At 41.8% G+C, this 14,964-nt stretch overlaps 1 protein-coding gene across 1 annotated transcript in view; it reads left to right on the top strand.

Annotated features, from left to right (window-relative positions):
• The first annotated feature begins 3,417 nt into the window (after nucleotides 1-3,417).
• frmpd4 (FERM and PDZ domain containing 4) overlaps nucleotides 3,418-14,964 on the top strand; it is a 36,237-nt gene continuing 24,690 nt past the window's right edge. The window contains exons 1-2 of the mRNA XM_061088804.1: nucleotides 3,418-3,429; nucleotides 3,610-3,830. Coding sequence (XP_060944787.1) covers nucleotides 3,418-3,429; nucleotides 3,610-3,830 — 233 coding nt within the window. The remainder of the gene's footprint in view (nucleotides 3,430-3,609; nucleotides 3,831-14,964) is intronic.

Here is a 14,964-nt window from a genome sequence, read left to right as displayed (position 1 = left end):
GCGTCACCGTGCGTAGTATTATGAAACAGGCGCCTGGAGTCCCCCTGTCACCCCGTCCACCTCCCACACTCTGTGACTCACCACTTCAGTTCCTCCTCTCCCCTCATTCACTGACTGTTAGCTACCATTGTAAACAACGACCCGGTGTATAGATGTTCCTTCTCATCAAGAGCCGTTGGGGGGGGGAAAGCCTTGCTGTTGAAAAAGGGATCAGGACCCAGTAGAGAGATCAAACAAAAACACATCATTAACAACTCATTAAAAATACATTAAATGCCGAAGCAGGTCTATCAATGGGATTTATATAACATCATTTATGAAACGAAGCTAATCATATTATTTTATGACACTACAAAGTATATCTAAACAATATGTAATACATAATTCATCATATTTAGCCGTTATAGAATCACTGATAAAATAAATTATTAAAAAAAAACTAAATTACACTATTGCTTTATGTGTCATTATACAACTATGGTGATTAAACTAAGATTCCAATGAGTAATAAATGGCTGTTGTCTGAATTGCTGGTGGCCAAACAAGTCATTATACATTTGAAAACTTAACTAAAAACAGTTAAAACGAGAATGGCCTATCAGTAGAGTGCACACATCTGCTGCGGCCCAAAAGTCCCCTTAAATTCAATTAAGCTGCACCCAGCTGCAAACACACTCAAAATACCACTTCCCCAAATTTGCCTTTTTAGATGAAGATATATGTATTATTCTCTGGGGAAACTGTGAAAAAACAAAAAGAAAAACACCCAAACTCACAATCTTAAAGAAAGTGACAAACAGGCAGGAGTGATAACATAACCTCCTGGTCGCTGGTACTGAACCTTTTTTGAATTAGTTTCTCTCGTGCAGTCTTGAGTAGTAAGAGACCCTCACAGTGATAGAAACACTGGACAGACCCATTTCCCCCCCTCACTGTAAGGCAGTTGAGATACTTGGCATGTGGTGCCCGGGGAAATGACTCTTCCTGTGGGAGCCCCGGGGAAGGGACCTGTCTGATAACATGACATGTGAACCAGCACTGTATGGCCAGGATAAGGATTCATCAGATACCAGAGTCCACCAAACAGACAGGGGAAGTAGTGATAAGAGGGCGGCTTTGTGTTTGATCCACGTATTTGGTGGTGCCGAGGTTTGGAGTAAGAGTCCAGGCGGATTCCCATCAGACTTCCTGTAAATGTCATTTCTCAGTGATAAGTGCAGCCTTGGGAGCTTACATCCGGTATGTCGGAGTAAATGTTCGGCCCACACACCTCCTATATGAGAAGGCTTTGGTTTTTGGTTTCAGATATTAACGTAGGAAGATGCCCTTCTTTGCAGGTTTCCCATGTTATTGCCATGACAATGAAATGTAATGCATCCCTCTCTGAAGGTAAATGATAATGTTCTCTTCCCAGGGGCTCTTCAGCAGCCAGTAGGCGGGAATGCTGTATTTTACAATATAGGACAGGATAGTGAAAATCCCTAGTATGTTTGAAGGTCTTCTGAACAATAAAAGTTACCAACTACTACTGTTAGCAGGTATAAGAGGCCACCAGCGGATGTCAGGAACAAAACTTCAGTTGTGCACCTTTGCATCATCAAGTGTGATCAGCGATACAGGCCGAACCTGAGGGTACGCTGAGGCTAAAGGTAAATATGACAGGATACTGGCCTGTATAAGACTGTTGTCTCACTGGAACAGCAAAGGTCTCTGAGGAGGTATGGGGAAAGTCATTTTTCCTACTGGTTTATAAAGTCAGTTGTCTGTGATGATAATATGATGACCAAAATATCCACCGACAATACTGCCAGTTGCTTATAAGATATTTTGAGAGACCTATATGTTAATATTACTTGGTCATCGCTGATTGGCCACGTTATTATCAGGTTGCATATACAGTACATGCGTTATATCAGATATATATATATATACCACAAATACAGCAAACTGTTTGGACACAGGCAAAATATCCATTCTCTGATTTAGTTGAAATAAATATTTGTAACTGAATAAAGTCACCCTGTATAATATGGCCACTAGATGGCAGTAACGCACCGACATTTCTCAAGCATTGACTGAGTTGGAGCTGATGATAAATTTGGAGAATTTACTTGTGTTGACCACATTGAGCTGCTCTGAGGCTTCAGAGCAAGACAAATGAGCAGCAGGCTCCTCCACTGCACCACGTTCCTCTGCATTGTGTTCATTATTATTCCTACTTGAAGAGTGGATTTGGCCATACACTAATTAAATTATCAATATGCACCACGAGGTCACCTCCACATGGGTATAGTGATGCATAATTATTCCTTTATTCCAGATAAACTCGTATTGCCTCAGACCAACAGTCTGAGGCAGTGAGCCCTGGGGATTCTGGGCCCCTGGGGTCGCAGGGGAGTCCGACATGCTGACATAAACCGGATCTAGACAATAAATACATTACCTGCACAATTCAATACAATAAGAGCAGATTTATACACATAAAGACAGCCATATATTGTGTTAATTTGTGTTCAGTCAGGTGACAGATTAATTGATTCAAAGCAGATTTGTATGACCTGGTTTGTCTGGTTGTATTGAATTTATTTTATAGAATATAAAGTAATTTATGGAGCAAATTTACTGCCCAAAGTAAAAGTTAAATGTGAAAAAAAATAAATTGCATAAACTTCACAAATGAACTATCATGTAAGATGTATTTTACTTCAGGTAACCTTGTAAGATAAAACATTTACTTGAAATATGCTGAAATATAAAGATGGATATATATATATATAGATATTGCTTTGGTTTGCATCAGACTGCAGCCATTTCAAATTTACATACATTATAATCTCTGAAGTCTCACTCGTGTTGCTGCTGTCACACATGACACAGACAACTTGTGCTCAAAGTACACATCCTCCTGTTAATGGAAAAAATCACAATGACGGCACATTGCGTTGAGTTTAGCCCGGATTTCATGCAGTGCCTCCTCTCTGACACTTGTCTGTGCTGGTGCACATGTTTAGTGCAGTGAATAATGAAGCCATGCACCCTCAGTAATACAGATTAAGGTTATAATCTGTCAGTGCGGCACCAAAGGAGAGGGACATTTTAAAGCACCTACTTGTTTGTCATTAGTGTAAAGATACTGAGAAACGACTCTGATGTTCTGCATCAAACTGCAGCAGTAAAATTCCTGTAGACAGGAAGTACAGTTTGATTGCAACATTATTCTTCTCATGCATGCTCCACCCACAACACCAACCTAGAAGAAATCAAATGAGGCATTGGATTTTGGAAGCCGAGACCTTAAGACAACACACTAGTTTCCATCCCTTAACTAGAGCGCTTTCAGATTGGTGGCTACTATTATTGCTCTGATTAGCATCTCCTGCATTAGATAGCACATCTTCTCCACAGTGAAGGGGAAAGATGGGAGTACTGGTGAGGGGAAAATGCAATCTAGATGTCAGACAAGCGTTTGATTAACCACTTACAGAGGCTGTCTCTGCAGCAGGGCAAAGCCATGCCATCTCACATTTCCACTCAGTTCCATCCCTCAAACATTACTGGCCACAATGTATCGATTTGTCATTCTTCTCAATATCCCCTTGCCGTTAATAGAATTCACACCAGACTATCAATGTCTCAAGGAGGCCTCCCCTCCCCTCCCAGCCCTGCAAGGATGTTCTCATCCTCGGTGAGGGTACACTCGAAGCTCGCCCTCCATTAGCTCCAGTTGTGGGTATCTACCTGAGAGAGAGAGACGACATGGAAATTGACAATATAACCGAGAAGGAAATGTGTGTCAGCAGTGATTTGGACCAAAACCAAGAGGAGGAGAGGTGAGTCTGAGGGTTATTTTACATTTTTCCCCCCACAAATTGCAAAATGATTGACCACAGAGATATTCAGTAAGAAGAGATTTGCAATGTTAAGGGTCAGTACCCATCAGTATTTTACCCTTCTGGACTTTGTGTAACAAACAATCTGTTTCCTAAATCTGTTACTGCACCAGTTTAGAATGTGTGATGGGGAATTCTGAGCTTTCAGTTTCTTTATGACTAGGGTTGTGTAATGCAAATATATATATAACTACAAAAAACTATACACGTTATGTATACTGTATATGTGTATAACAGTGTAGGCCTATATGGATAACTTACAAAAATAATACAGATTGTTTACTCCATATTTATGTATAACAATATAAATAATACAGATTATGTATACTGTATATATGTACAAATATAAAACACCGTTAAACAGTTAAAAATAAATAGTATTTCCTCAGGACAGAGGCAAGAGACAAGATCACCGAAGTTCTGTGAAATTATTATAATTTAACCTGACATGTTTTGATCAGTATTAATAGTTGATTGAAATCATTCTGCCGTGATCACATCCCATATCTTCCATATCATCAGGCTAATAGTTATCATAATCCGGAGCATCACAAACGAAGCGTGTTCTCACAGATCCTGGTTGATGGGTCGGGAGCCCAGCCTGCAGCCACGCACTGTTTTCTGATTCAAGTGAGCTGGAGTCAGCTTGGTGACCTTAGCAGCTGTCCATGGGCACATTGATTTTTCTCCCACATTACAGATAATTGCTGGATGCTGTGAATCCTATCCTCCCAGGCTAGGGGGGAGGAGCTTTGCCTGTGTGTTGACACGAGTGGGGCTATCTGATTTGAGGAATGTGATATCCTGGGATCTCATTGACTGCGATTGACTTCTGTGTACTTCCTGTCTATGGGACGAGTAACGGCTCACAGAGAGCGCTGTACTTTTCGTCCTATCCGAAAGTACAATGATGAGGGATTTTCTGAAAAGGCAGTTTCATCAAATAGTGCACTTTAATGTGAATGTTTGATTTAGCAGCGAAAACACCTTATCGACTTTAATGAGAGCGAGGGCTCTGTCCAGCACCGTTAATGGGTTTCCAACTTGTTTAATTAATTATGATTAATGACCTATTTGGCATTCTTCTGTGATGGCAAAAAAAGGTTTAAGGATCCAGATTCCCAAGTTGTGGCCAAATAGTGTAAATCACATTATTGGAATGGATGTTTTACAAACACGTCTGTAAACTTTGGTGAGGGCCAAGCAGCAGCTCTTATCATATTATTATGAGTTTCCCTGTTCTGCATGGAGCGACTCTCATCATTTTATGCAAATGGATGCATCTACTGTTTGTTCTGCTCCATAAAGTAATGAAAAAGTCACTTTCACTGTTATTATGCGAGGAACAAATCTGTTCTAATGGACTGAAAATCGACTGTAATGTCTTGCTTTGCATTTTCATAACTTTTGCATGTTTGCACGTGGAAGCACCTTTTGTTTTAAGCTGAAATGTTCCTCTCTTATTCGAGTGTATTGGAACGTGTTTGTAAGTGTATTCACTAATTAATCAGTGTACTGCAGTCATGTGAGCCGTCGGAGCAATTAACAAAGAAACATGCGGCTTCGCATTGTTCTGAGGAAACAAATGAGCCATTCATCCACATGCAGCGAGCAACACATTAAATCAGATGAGTCTCAGAACGCACACTGCCTATCATCACCCTCTTAAATCATCGCTATTGTGACCGACTCCCCCCCCCAAGACAACGTGCAAACTGCGTTTCTCAGTCGTGTGCAATGTGAAGAGGTTGTTGCACTTTGCACGTCCCCGCTCTAAGTGCTGCGGCCTGTGTGTCACAGAAAAAAAATAAACAGGGCAGTGATGCAGTGCGCCAAAGCCCAGGGGGCAAGTGTTGGGCCACATGATGGAACGGATTCATGTGCCGTATTTATCTCAAAGGTCTGCTTGAGTCCTCTCAACCTTGCACAGCGTTCCATTGTGGCCATATGTTCATGCACGGCTACTATGGACATTTAAAGAGAAGCCGTGTGCACAATTTTCAGTGCAGGAATCAGCCTTAGCAATAATACGGTACTACTGCGTGAAATATTTTGATGAAAAACCCATTCAGATGTTTGTATGTATATATGTTCTTATTGTGGTACCGGCGGCTGATCTTCCAGTTGTCGTAGCTGGCTACAGGGAATGGGATGTGTTACGCAAGCACTTCCATTTGCTTGCAGGGGCGAAGACACGTGCCTCTGTTCATAACTAATGGAAGACTGTGTATGCCATTCATGCATGAAAGAGCCTGCATGGCATAATCCAGCGTGAACTATCATGATGCTAAAATGCTGTGACTTTATGCGAGAATGCCCCAAAAAACGTGAATATACAATATATTATATTATCAGATTCAAAATACATTATCACAAGCCGCATTGCTCTACAATAATTTTCCCCAACAGGGAAAATATGTAAACTACAGTAATACCTGATGCAACTGTATAACATTCAGGTCTAATTCCATGATTTATATAGAGCTTAGGTTTGGATCCGTTAAGGGTGACAGTTGGCAGATAGCGATAGAGTTTGGATTACGGCTGAAGCTTAATTTTTTAAGCTCTCATGGATGATAAAACACATGCCATCTCCAAATGACTCATACAGGAGTCAGATTGATATTTGAGATACTGTGATTTGGTCGCGTGCAGAAATGTGGTAAATAATACGATCAAAACGTTTGTCCTGCTGCCTGAGCTGGAAACTGTCGACTCTCCTGCTATGACCAGTGGAATAGAGTTGAACCACGAAAACACAACATGCAGGTGAATTTAATGCAATGCTATTTTTGTATCATTGCTCATTGAGGCGGCCTTAACGAGCGCAGCAACCTATTGGAGTCCAGCTGTTCAAGCATTGATCCCTCTGTGTTTTCTGATGCACTGGCCCGGAATGTGATGTTGTTTCATTACTGAGGCAGAAGCGACAAGCTCAGTCTCCTCCCCCGGGGCACTGGCCACTCACTTAGACACTGTATGTAATAATAACTGAATGCCTGAGTCAAACAAGCTCAGTTGCCTATATGGAAAGTCCAAATCAAAGCAGGGGAGAAAGTTTGGAGTCAGGAGAAAAGGACGCGAGCACACATCACTGAGGGAGGCTTGAGAGGCCTGGACAGGGAAACACAGAGACAAGTGCTGCATTAAAGAATTGTCACCGGCTATGGACCCAGATGACAATGAACTTGGCGTCTTCACTGTCATTCAGTGAGTAGTGTGCTGTGCTCCGGTGCTCTGTGCTTGTATTAACATTCAGTCAGGGCTGATTACTCATTACACAACTGTCGTATCTCGAAGGATGAGCGCGGCAGTTATTGTGTAAAGACCTTTGCTTTTTTAAGTGATACTTTTGAGAAAGTTGATTTTGTTTGCATTGTGCTTTTGTTGCTATGTGGATTGTTTCATGGGTTACCTAAGGTGTTCTTTATTACTGACTAACAGTAATGTTCTATTGTACGTTTCTGTGGCATTGGTGAGGTTTTCCCTTGAATTGAAAGCTATTTAAAAATAACAATACATCTTTCAGAGGAACTGAGGAGGAGTAGCTCACTGAAAACAGCATATAGAGCTTTACACAAAAACATCAGTGTTGCAAGGCTTATGTTTATATTGTATAGGCTCGATGTATTAAAACATCTAGAGCCTTTTGATTTCAAGCCAGATTTTGAAAGGTAATTTAAGAGCAAAGCAGTAACTGTAAAAAGTAAATTTCCATATAGAAGTCAGTTCAGGGGTTCAGGTATTGTGCATACTGACTCACTGGCTTGGTTTATTAGGGTACTTCAATCTGCAATAACTGATTTTCTTTTCTGTCCATTGGTGGCATTGGACTGGACTTTAAAGTTGGTGTGGTGAACTTGATGTTTGGAGCCACTGGTGTTACTGGCCACCTGATGATTGCAAGTTCTCTGTTATATCTGTTTTGGGTCTCTACCAGCTCCTGATTGAAACATCTGGCTCTTTAGCTCCACTATGTTCACCTGCTAGTCGCCAAGTGTGTCTGACCTGAAAGAATGAAGGGTGCAGTGGGATTTCAGAGCTTTTTGAGTGTCGTTTCAGCCACCTGCTCTGGCTGAAAACCACACTTTAAGAAGCAACAACTCAACCAATGAGCTGAAACTCACAAAGAAGCTGTGTTAAGCTGCAAGAGAGCTGCAGTCTCTGAAAATCCAAGGCTATGAGTAACCCTTTTCAAAGTATAACAATGTTTTCATAAAGCCATTTGATAGATTGATGTTAAAATATTGATTAGAGCTATATTAATTTTCCTTTGACGGCAAGTCAAAATGATTGCTGTTGAAAGGGCCAATGTGTGGGCGTATTCTATTGGTACACAGATTTTGCATTAAAGGTTCAGTGTGTAGAATTTAGTGACATCTAGTGGTGAAGTTACATTTGGCAGCTGAATATTCTTTCCCTCACCCTTCCTTCAGTTGTCATAAAACTCAAAAGGTGTTTAGTTTGTCCAGTCTGGGTTACTGTAAAAAACATGGTGGCCTCTGTAGAGAGGACCTGGTCCTGATGTAAATATAAAGTATTTAAATATTAAAGGGCCCATTCAAGGGTAAAGAACGCAATAATTCGTACAATTTGGTGAAAATATCACTAGGATTATTTTATATGCACTTTCTGCCAGTAGATCACTTTCACCTCTAGATCTTAAAGACTGGACCTTTAAGAAGGATATTCACACATGTATGTGACAGATTGGTAAATGTCTACTTGTCCAATTGCCCATTGCATACTGGGAAAGGTTTTAGCCTGCAGCGACCCTGAACAGTTTGAGCAGATGTGGAAGATGGATGGATGGATGGATGGATGGATGGATGGATGGATGGATGGATGGATGGATGGATGGATGGATGGATGGATGGATGGATGGATGGATGACCTGCCAATGACCCAAACAAGGGCATATACTTACCAGTACACACAGAACCAGTGGGTGAGGAGTATCTTGACAGTATCCTTGTTAAGATGCCACACACACACACTCAGGATGGGCGACAGAGTCTCAGTATTACTTTAAACTTCATCAGCAGGTGTGGTGAAACTAGCAAACCAAATCCATAATCGTTTCAAAGCGTTGCATAACTCAGCCAGGCAACACTTCACTTCCCATCCCAATTACTCAGACCACTGAATATTCATGGTAAAAAACACCACTCAGATATTTAAACTTCCTCCTAAAAGCAGTTTAATCCACTGAGTAAATCAGCTGCGGCACGGGCATGATTAGTGCCGAAGCTGATTGGGGAAAGTTGAGGGTCTGACGTGGCTCATAGGCAGATAAGTGTTGACAAACACACCCTTAACAAACCCAGTGCTGTGCGTGAGATGGTCTCTGGGGACCATCGTGACCACTGACACACACATGTGGATGACGTCCAGAGGCCACTTATACTAAGTTGGGATCAGAGGGTAGTAAAAGCTACGTGTCACGTCACTGTGCTGCGTGGAGAGGTTTATGATGCCGTACAAACTGCAGTATAACATCACATGAAAGCATGATTTCACAGTTACATCCATCCATCAATGCATTAGTGGTGGGGGAAAAATTGTTCTGTTCAGTATCGCAATATTTTGTGCATGCAATTATATCGATACAGTAGCACAAAGTATTGCAATATTGTTTTTTTTAATACTTTATTTACAATTTTTGCAATATTTAATTGTATATGTAACAGCCCCTGGCTGGCAAAGCATGGAGAGCGAGGAGAGTTTCAGACTGATGCGTCACAGCTATTTATTTAAACATCACATCGTGGCGCAAAGTTTTTGCACTACCCTTTCTTAGTTTTTGCATTTCAGTTAATGTAGAGAAGACAATGTTGTTCACAGAATTAATGTGACATTTGAAGTGAGTGGAGCAGTCTTATTTTCCTCATTTTTTGTAATGCCTTTGAATAATATGGGGGACATCGCAATATATCGCAGAATTTAATCGCAATACTTGCTGTATCGCAATATGTTAAGAATCGCAATAATATTGCATCGTGGCCCAAATATTGCAATACTATTGATTCGTCACATTTTTACCAATTCCCAGATAGAGTGTGAACAGTATTACAGAGGGTAAGCACAATAAGTAAACCAACCTTTCCAATACACAAATGTTGTTGCTTATAATTATTACTAGTAGTGACATCTGTAGAGGCATGAGTATTACCAGTAGCTATATCTGCATTATTTATCAAAATGGCACAGCCTAGACATTGAGAGACAACCCTTTGTGTGAGTACTTTTAATTTTAATACTTAAAGTAAATTTAAAAGTAAGTACTTTTTACTTTTACTTAATTAGGATTGTTGATGTAGTACTTTTACTTTTACTTAAGTATATATTTTCCTGGGTACTTGTACTTTTACTTAAGAACTAAACTTCAGTACCTTCTCCACCACTGTCCAGATCTCACCCAGAGAAAACCAAAGAAATACAGGTAGCACACAGGGATTGGAACCAAGAAGCTTCTTTGCCGTGTGGCTGAACACTGCCACCACACTCTATGCACAGTTCCTTCGAAAACCTGGTGTGATGATGTTTTCAGTTGCCCCGTTTATGCCCTTGCTATCTTGCATGGTTAGCTATTCATGCAGAGTGACTCCTTTGAATGCTACGCAGCTCCATGGTTTCAGTTATGCCGTCCTTTTTTTAGCTTTTAAAGGCAAACAACGTGACCCAAAGGCAGGACTTGCAGAATTTAAGCACCACTGGCTTTTAAGTGGCCAAGTGCGCCAGAATGACTGAAATCAGCTCTTTTTAAAAAGGGACTCAGGGAGAGGAGAGTTTGGGATCAGCAGGGCAGCTGGGTTTTATTGGTCAAAGCCTCAACCATAGTCTCCTTAGATCTGGCTTCTGTCTGACCCTAATATGCTTTGCCACTCATGTTGGCCTCTGGGCCGCGAGCCCAACTGGACAAACATTACTGTCCAAAATACGCTGAGTCTCTCAATCCTCCCGTCACAGGACACCGCGGCTCTCAGCGCTCACAGAGCAGCCCTCATATCTTATGATATTCAGATTCTGATGTGTTACAGAATGTGATTAATATAATGATAGTATTTGTTAAGACTATTGGGCTAACACATATGTTTTTGCACAGATTCAAATCTGTCAGGACAAATTCACCTTTTTATCCATCTGGTCCCATCTTCAATGGCAGCAAACGAATCTGAGCATGACCCTGAGTGGAAGTGACAACATTCTTTACTGCCTGTATCTCTCTCAGCAAAGGCACATTGAATCACCCTGCAGAGCGTTACAAGTTGTGGCATTTAAATACAGGATGGTTGCTACTCGACTGCTGAAGTAGTTGCAAATTGAGGCTCGTAATCTCCTCGACTCGTATTTGTATTCTGCGTATCCATTGTTTGTTTATTTATTCATTGCTATCTGACAACCGTTTATTGATCGGTCAGTTTGTTATTCTGTCAAGCTCCCACCTGGGATTCAGACTAAATATAACTAGATAGGGGATTATCTCCATTTAACCCTTATTGAAATATACCTCAACAAGCAGAGTGTTATGTTTGTGCAATTCCCACAGTTTATTGACTCTCTGGGCTAAAAATATTATCATTATCACAGTAAATAGCAGTGTTCAAACAGAGTTGATGAAGTGGAGCAGATGCCTTTTGAAGAATACATTCATGAGGCACGTCACAGATCAGGATAACAGAAAAAATGTGTGTGTTTTCCTGCGAGAGCTTCCTTTCATCAAAGCCACTCGCAGAAATATCAAACCTCCTCGGTTCTGAGCCAAAGCTAATTGTCGCCTGGTGGTGTTCGACAGAGGTGCCTCATCTGTGGTGTTTGATTTATGAATGGTGGTGCTTCCTCTTTGGGATAAAAGACGCGTGGTGATTCTTCATCTTGAGACGGGGACAGCATGTGAAGCTGCCGGAGTTATCTTTTGCCAAATTAGATCCCTCCTTCTTATTTATCAGCATTTGAAACCCTGACACAAAATGGAAAAACCCACACACACACTGAAATGGCCCTCCATCTGAGATATGAAAATTTATGGAGATGTATTTCAATCTAAAGAAATAACGCAGAGCAAATGAGATGCTGGAAGCATCTGTGAGTATGCAGCCGACTACATGAATCACAGCAGCTCTCACCTTCGATTAATCTCACAAACCCATTTCTGTGTATTCTGATGTCCTTTAAAATCACCGTATCATCAGCTGCGTGTTTGTTCGGGGTTGGGTGGTTTTTGTTAAAATGTTTAGAGGTCTCTCATGAATTGCCCCATTGAGAGTAAGAATTCAGCAGCGTTTTGAAAGGTCGAGACAAATGTAGTTTACAGTATGGGCATCCTAATGTGCAGCTGTGCAGCTGTGAGGTGGAGACCTCAGCTGGGGGGGGGGGGGGGGGGGCACATTAGGTCTTCCTGTCTCCTCTGTTGCTTCTGCTCACAGTGTGTGTCTGTCATTTCATCTCTTTATCATTCTCAACCCTTCACTGCTTACTGGTAACACATGGCCGAGGATTGATGAGACCATCCTTTGGGGAATTCTTGGAACCTGGCTGCATCCCTCAGCAGCAATTCCTGTGGCCCTTCCTACGAGACACACACACACACACACACACACACACACACACACACACACACACACACACACACACACACACATCTTTGCACATTCCTCTCTCCTCCACGCTCATCTCCCACCACCATTGCCACCCCTGTCCCTCCCTCCCTGCCTCTGCCCCTCGCTCTGGCTCTCTCTCTGCATGTCTCCAAAGCTGTTGTTACTGTGCGGCTCCCGCACATCATTCCACCGTGATGAAAATTAAATGAAGGTGGCTTAACACAGCTAACAGAGGCATGCTTTGAAGGATGTAACCGAGGGGAAGCTGCGCTGCCAGATCCTTTTCCATGGGCTGTGGATTTGCGCTGTTGAGGCGAGGACAAGCAATCACTCAGCCATGCAGAAGCCCAGACAACAGGACTAATCTCTCCACCTGACTTGTGGAAGCTCCACTTTTTTTTCCTGAATTATTTATTCCCTGATGCAAAAGACAGTGTGGGACAATGGAGCCGGAGTGAAGTACATGGTGAATGTGTAGCTCTGACTGCAGTCTGCAGCACACATGGATGTGTTCAGCTTTGTGAAGATGCCAAAGCTGTCAGGGTGAGTCCGACGGATGCTGCTGCGTGTGTTGCCTCTCTGTGGATGTGGCCGCTCGCTCCCCAGGAGCTGGAGCCTTGTATGTTCCGAGGGAACCATTCGGAGAATGACACATGAGTTATTGATTGCCCGAGAGAGCAAGTTGTGCAGTCATGTATGATGTGAAGTGAATGAGCAAGTGCGGTGGCTGGAGGTGGGGGGGTGGGGGCAGAAGCGGATGCGGTTCACGTATCTAAACTGTATCTCCAGTAAGTTCATGAATTCCTTATACTGCAGACAGTGGTTATGGTTTGTTGTGTGACGTGTTTTGTAATGTCATGAAACCAACGCATATTAAAACACCATGAAAACCTAGAGTTGTTTCAGATTATAAATCACATCAGTTAAAGGCCCCCCGGGTTCCCACATTTTAGTACATAATCGTCTGAACATGAATAAATAATGTTATCGGTCATATTATGAGTGTTCAAGTTCACATGTGGCCAGAGCAGGAGGAGGAGGAACTTAGAAGCTGAGAGAACAATTCAAATTTAGTTTTTTGAATATAGAAAACATAAAATTGATAAATTGATAAATACAATGCTGTTTTCATATTCATATTTAGAATGTAAGCTCATTTAAAATGAATTTGTTGTTTTTAAGAGTTGCTGTTTTTTATAAAGTTGTGTGTGTGATGTGTACCACATTAAACTCCAAGTCCAGAGGAATTCATTCATTGCCAGGGCAGGCACCTCACCTCACGCACCCATGGGTCTGCTAGATTGAGCTGATCTGCCCCAGTGGACTGTAATCCTCCCGGGGGATTTGCCACCTTCAGGGACAGATCACTGGTGTTGGAAACACGTGATCATAAAAGGGAAATATTAAATCAGACACTGGATGAGTCACAACAACATGCACAGTTGGTGCGTTTCATTTCATTTATGAATCATCTACGGGCTGTTTATTTTTGGGCTGAGCTGAAAACTCTTCTGCAGTTTAATGAAGCTTTAGTAGTATTGCATTCGGGTGCATTTGGGATATTATGTTTATTATAAGATGTAAGGTCGGTAGCTGGGATTTTTCTATCAGATTAAAGGATGTTTTCCAGTTAGGCTCCCTCCACGGCAGCATTTATGATGCAGCTCCCAGTGGACCGCCAACGTCACTGCATCCCTGTCACTGTTGATAACACCAAACAATGCTTTCCCCCAATTATGGGTTACCACTGCTACTGTGGCTTTTTCTATTTTTCATTTTCTCCCTCTCAACTGCCAGCGCATATTAAAGTCAGCAGGATGCTGTTTCGCTATAAGGTTTCTCTGAAAAACATTGTTTTTCAGAGAAACCCACTGTAGAGATCCACAAGCAAAGCAACTTTCCCCTCCCATTCTCTTCTTCCTCCTGCCTCCAGACGCCTCCACACGTGTCTGCTTTCAGAAACAGAAGCATGCTCTCGCTTTCATTTTATTCAGTTGTGGTTTTATTTAAATCTACCCTGGGCTTTCACTTTGTTGAGGGATAACTAACCCTCACCCTCCATGTCTTCTTGCATCCTAAAGAGAAAGTTTGAGCCGTTTGACCAAAGTTGTCTATATGTCTGTATATGTACAGAACTTTCTTACGAGGCGACGCTACACTTCTGTGGGTGTTGCAAATGGTTTGTCGGCTTCAGCGATAACGAGCATGGATGTCAACTATTTATGTAGAAAGTGTCAATTATCACTCGATCACAGTGATTGCCTGATTCAGTGGGGTCGCCAGAATGTGTGCGCAGGTGACAGCTTATCATGCCTTATATTGCGTGCATTACAAAAAGGTGTTGATTTAGTTATTGTGTGTTGATAAAGCAATTTTTTTTGTCACACTAATATTCATGTTGGTATTCACATGTCCATTTAGACATATGTCCTTTGGGCTGGGATGGCGATTTTTTCCTGACCTTGATTAGCATG

This window comes from Limanda limanda, chromosome 16 (assembly GCF_963576545.1).
Source record: "Limanda limanda chromosome 16, fLimLim1.1, whole genome shotgun sequence".
Taxonomy (NCBI): domain Eukaryota; kingdom Metazoa; phylum Chordata; class Actinopteri; order Pleuronectiformes; family Pleuronectidae; genus Limanda; species Limanda limanda.
Note: the sequence above shows the minus strand (reverse complement) of the source record. Positions and strands in the feature narration are given on the sequence as shown.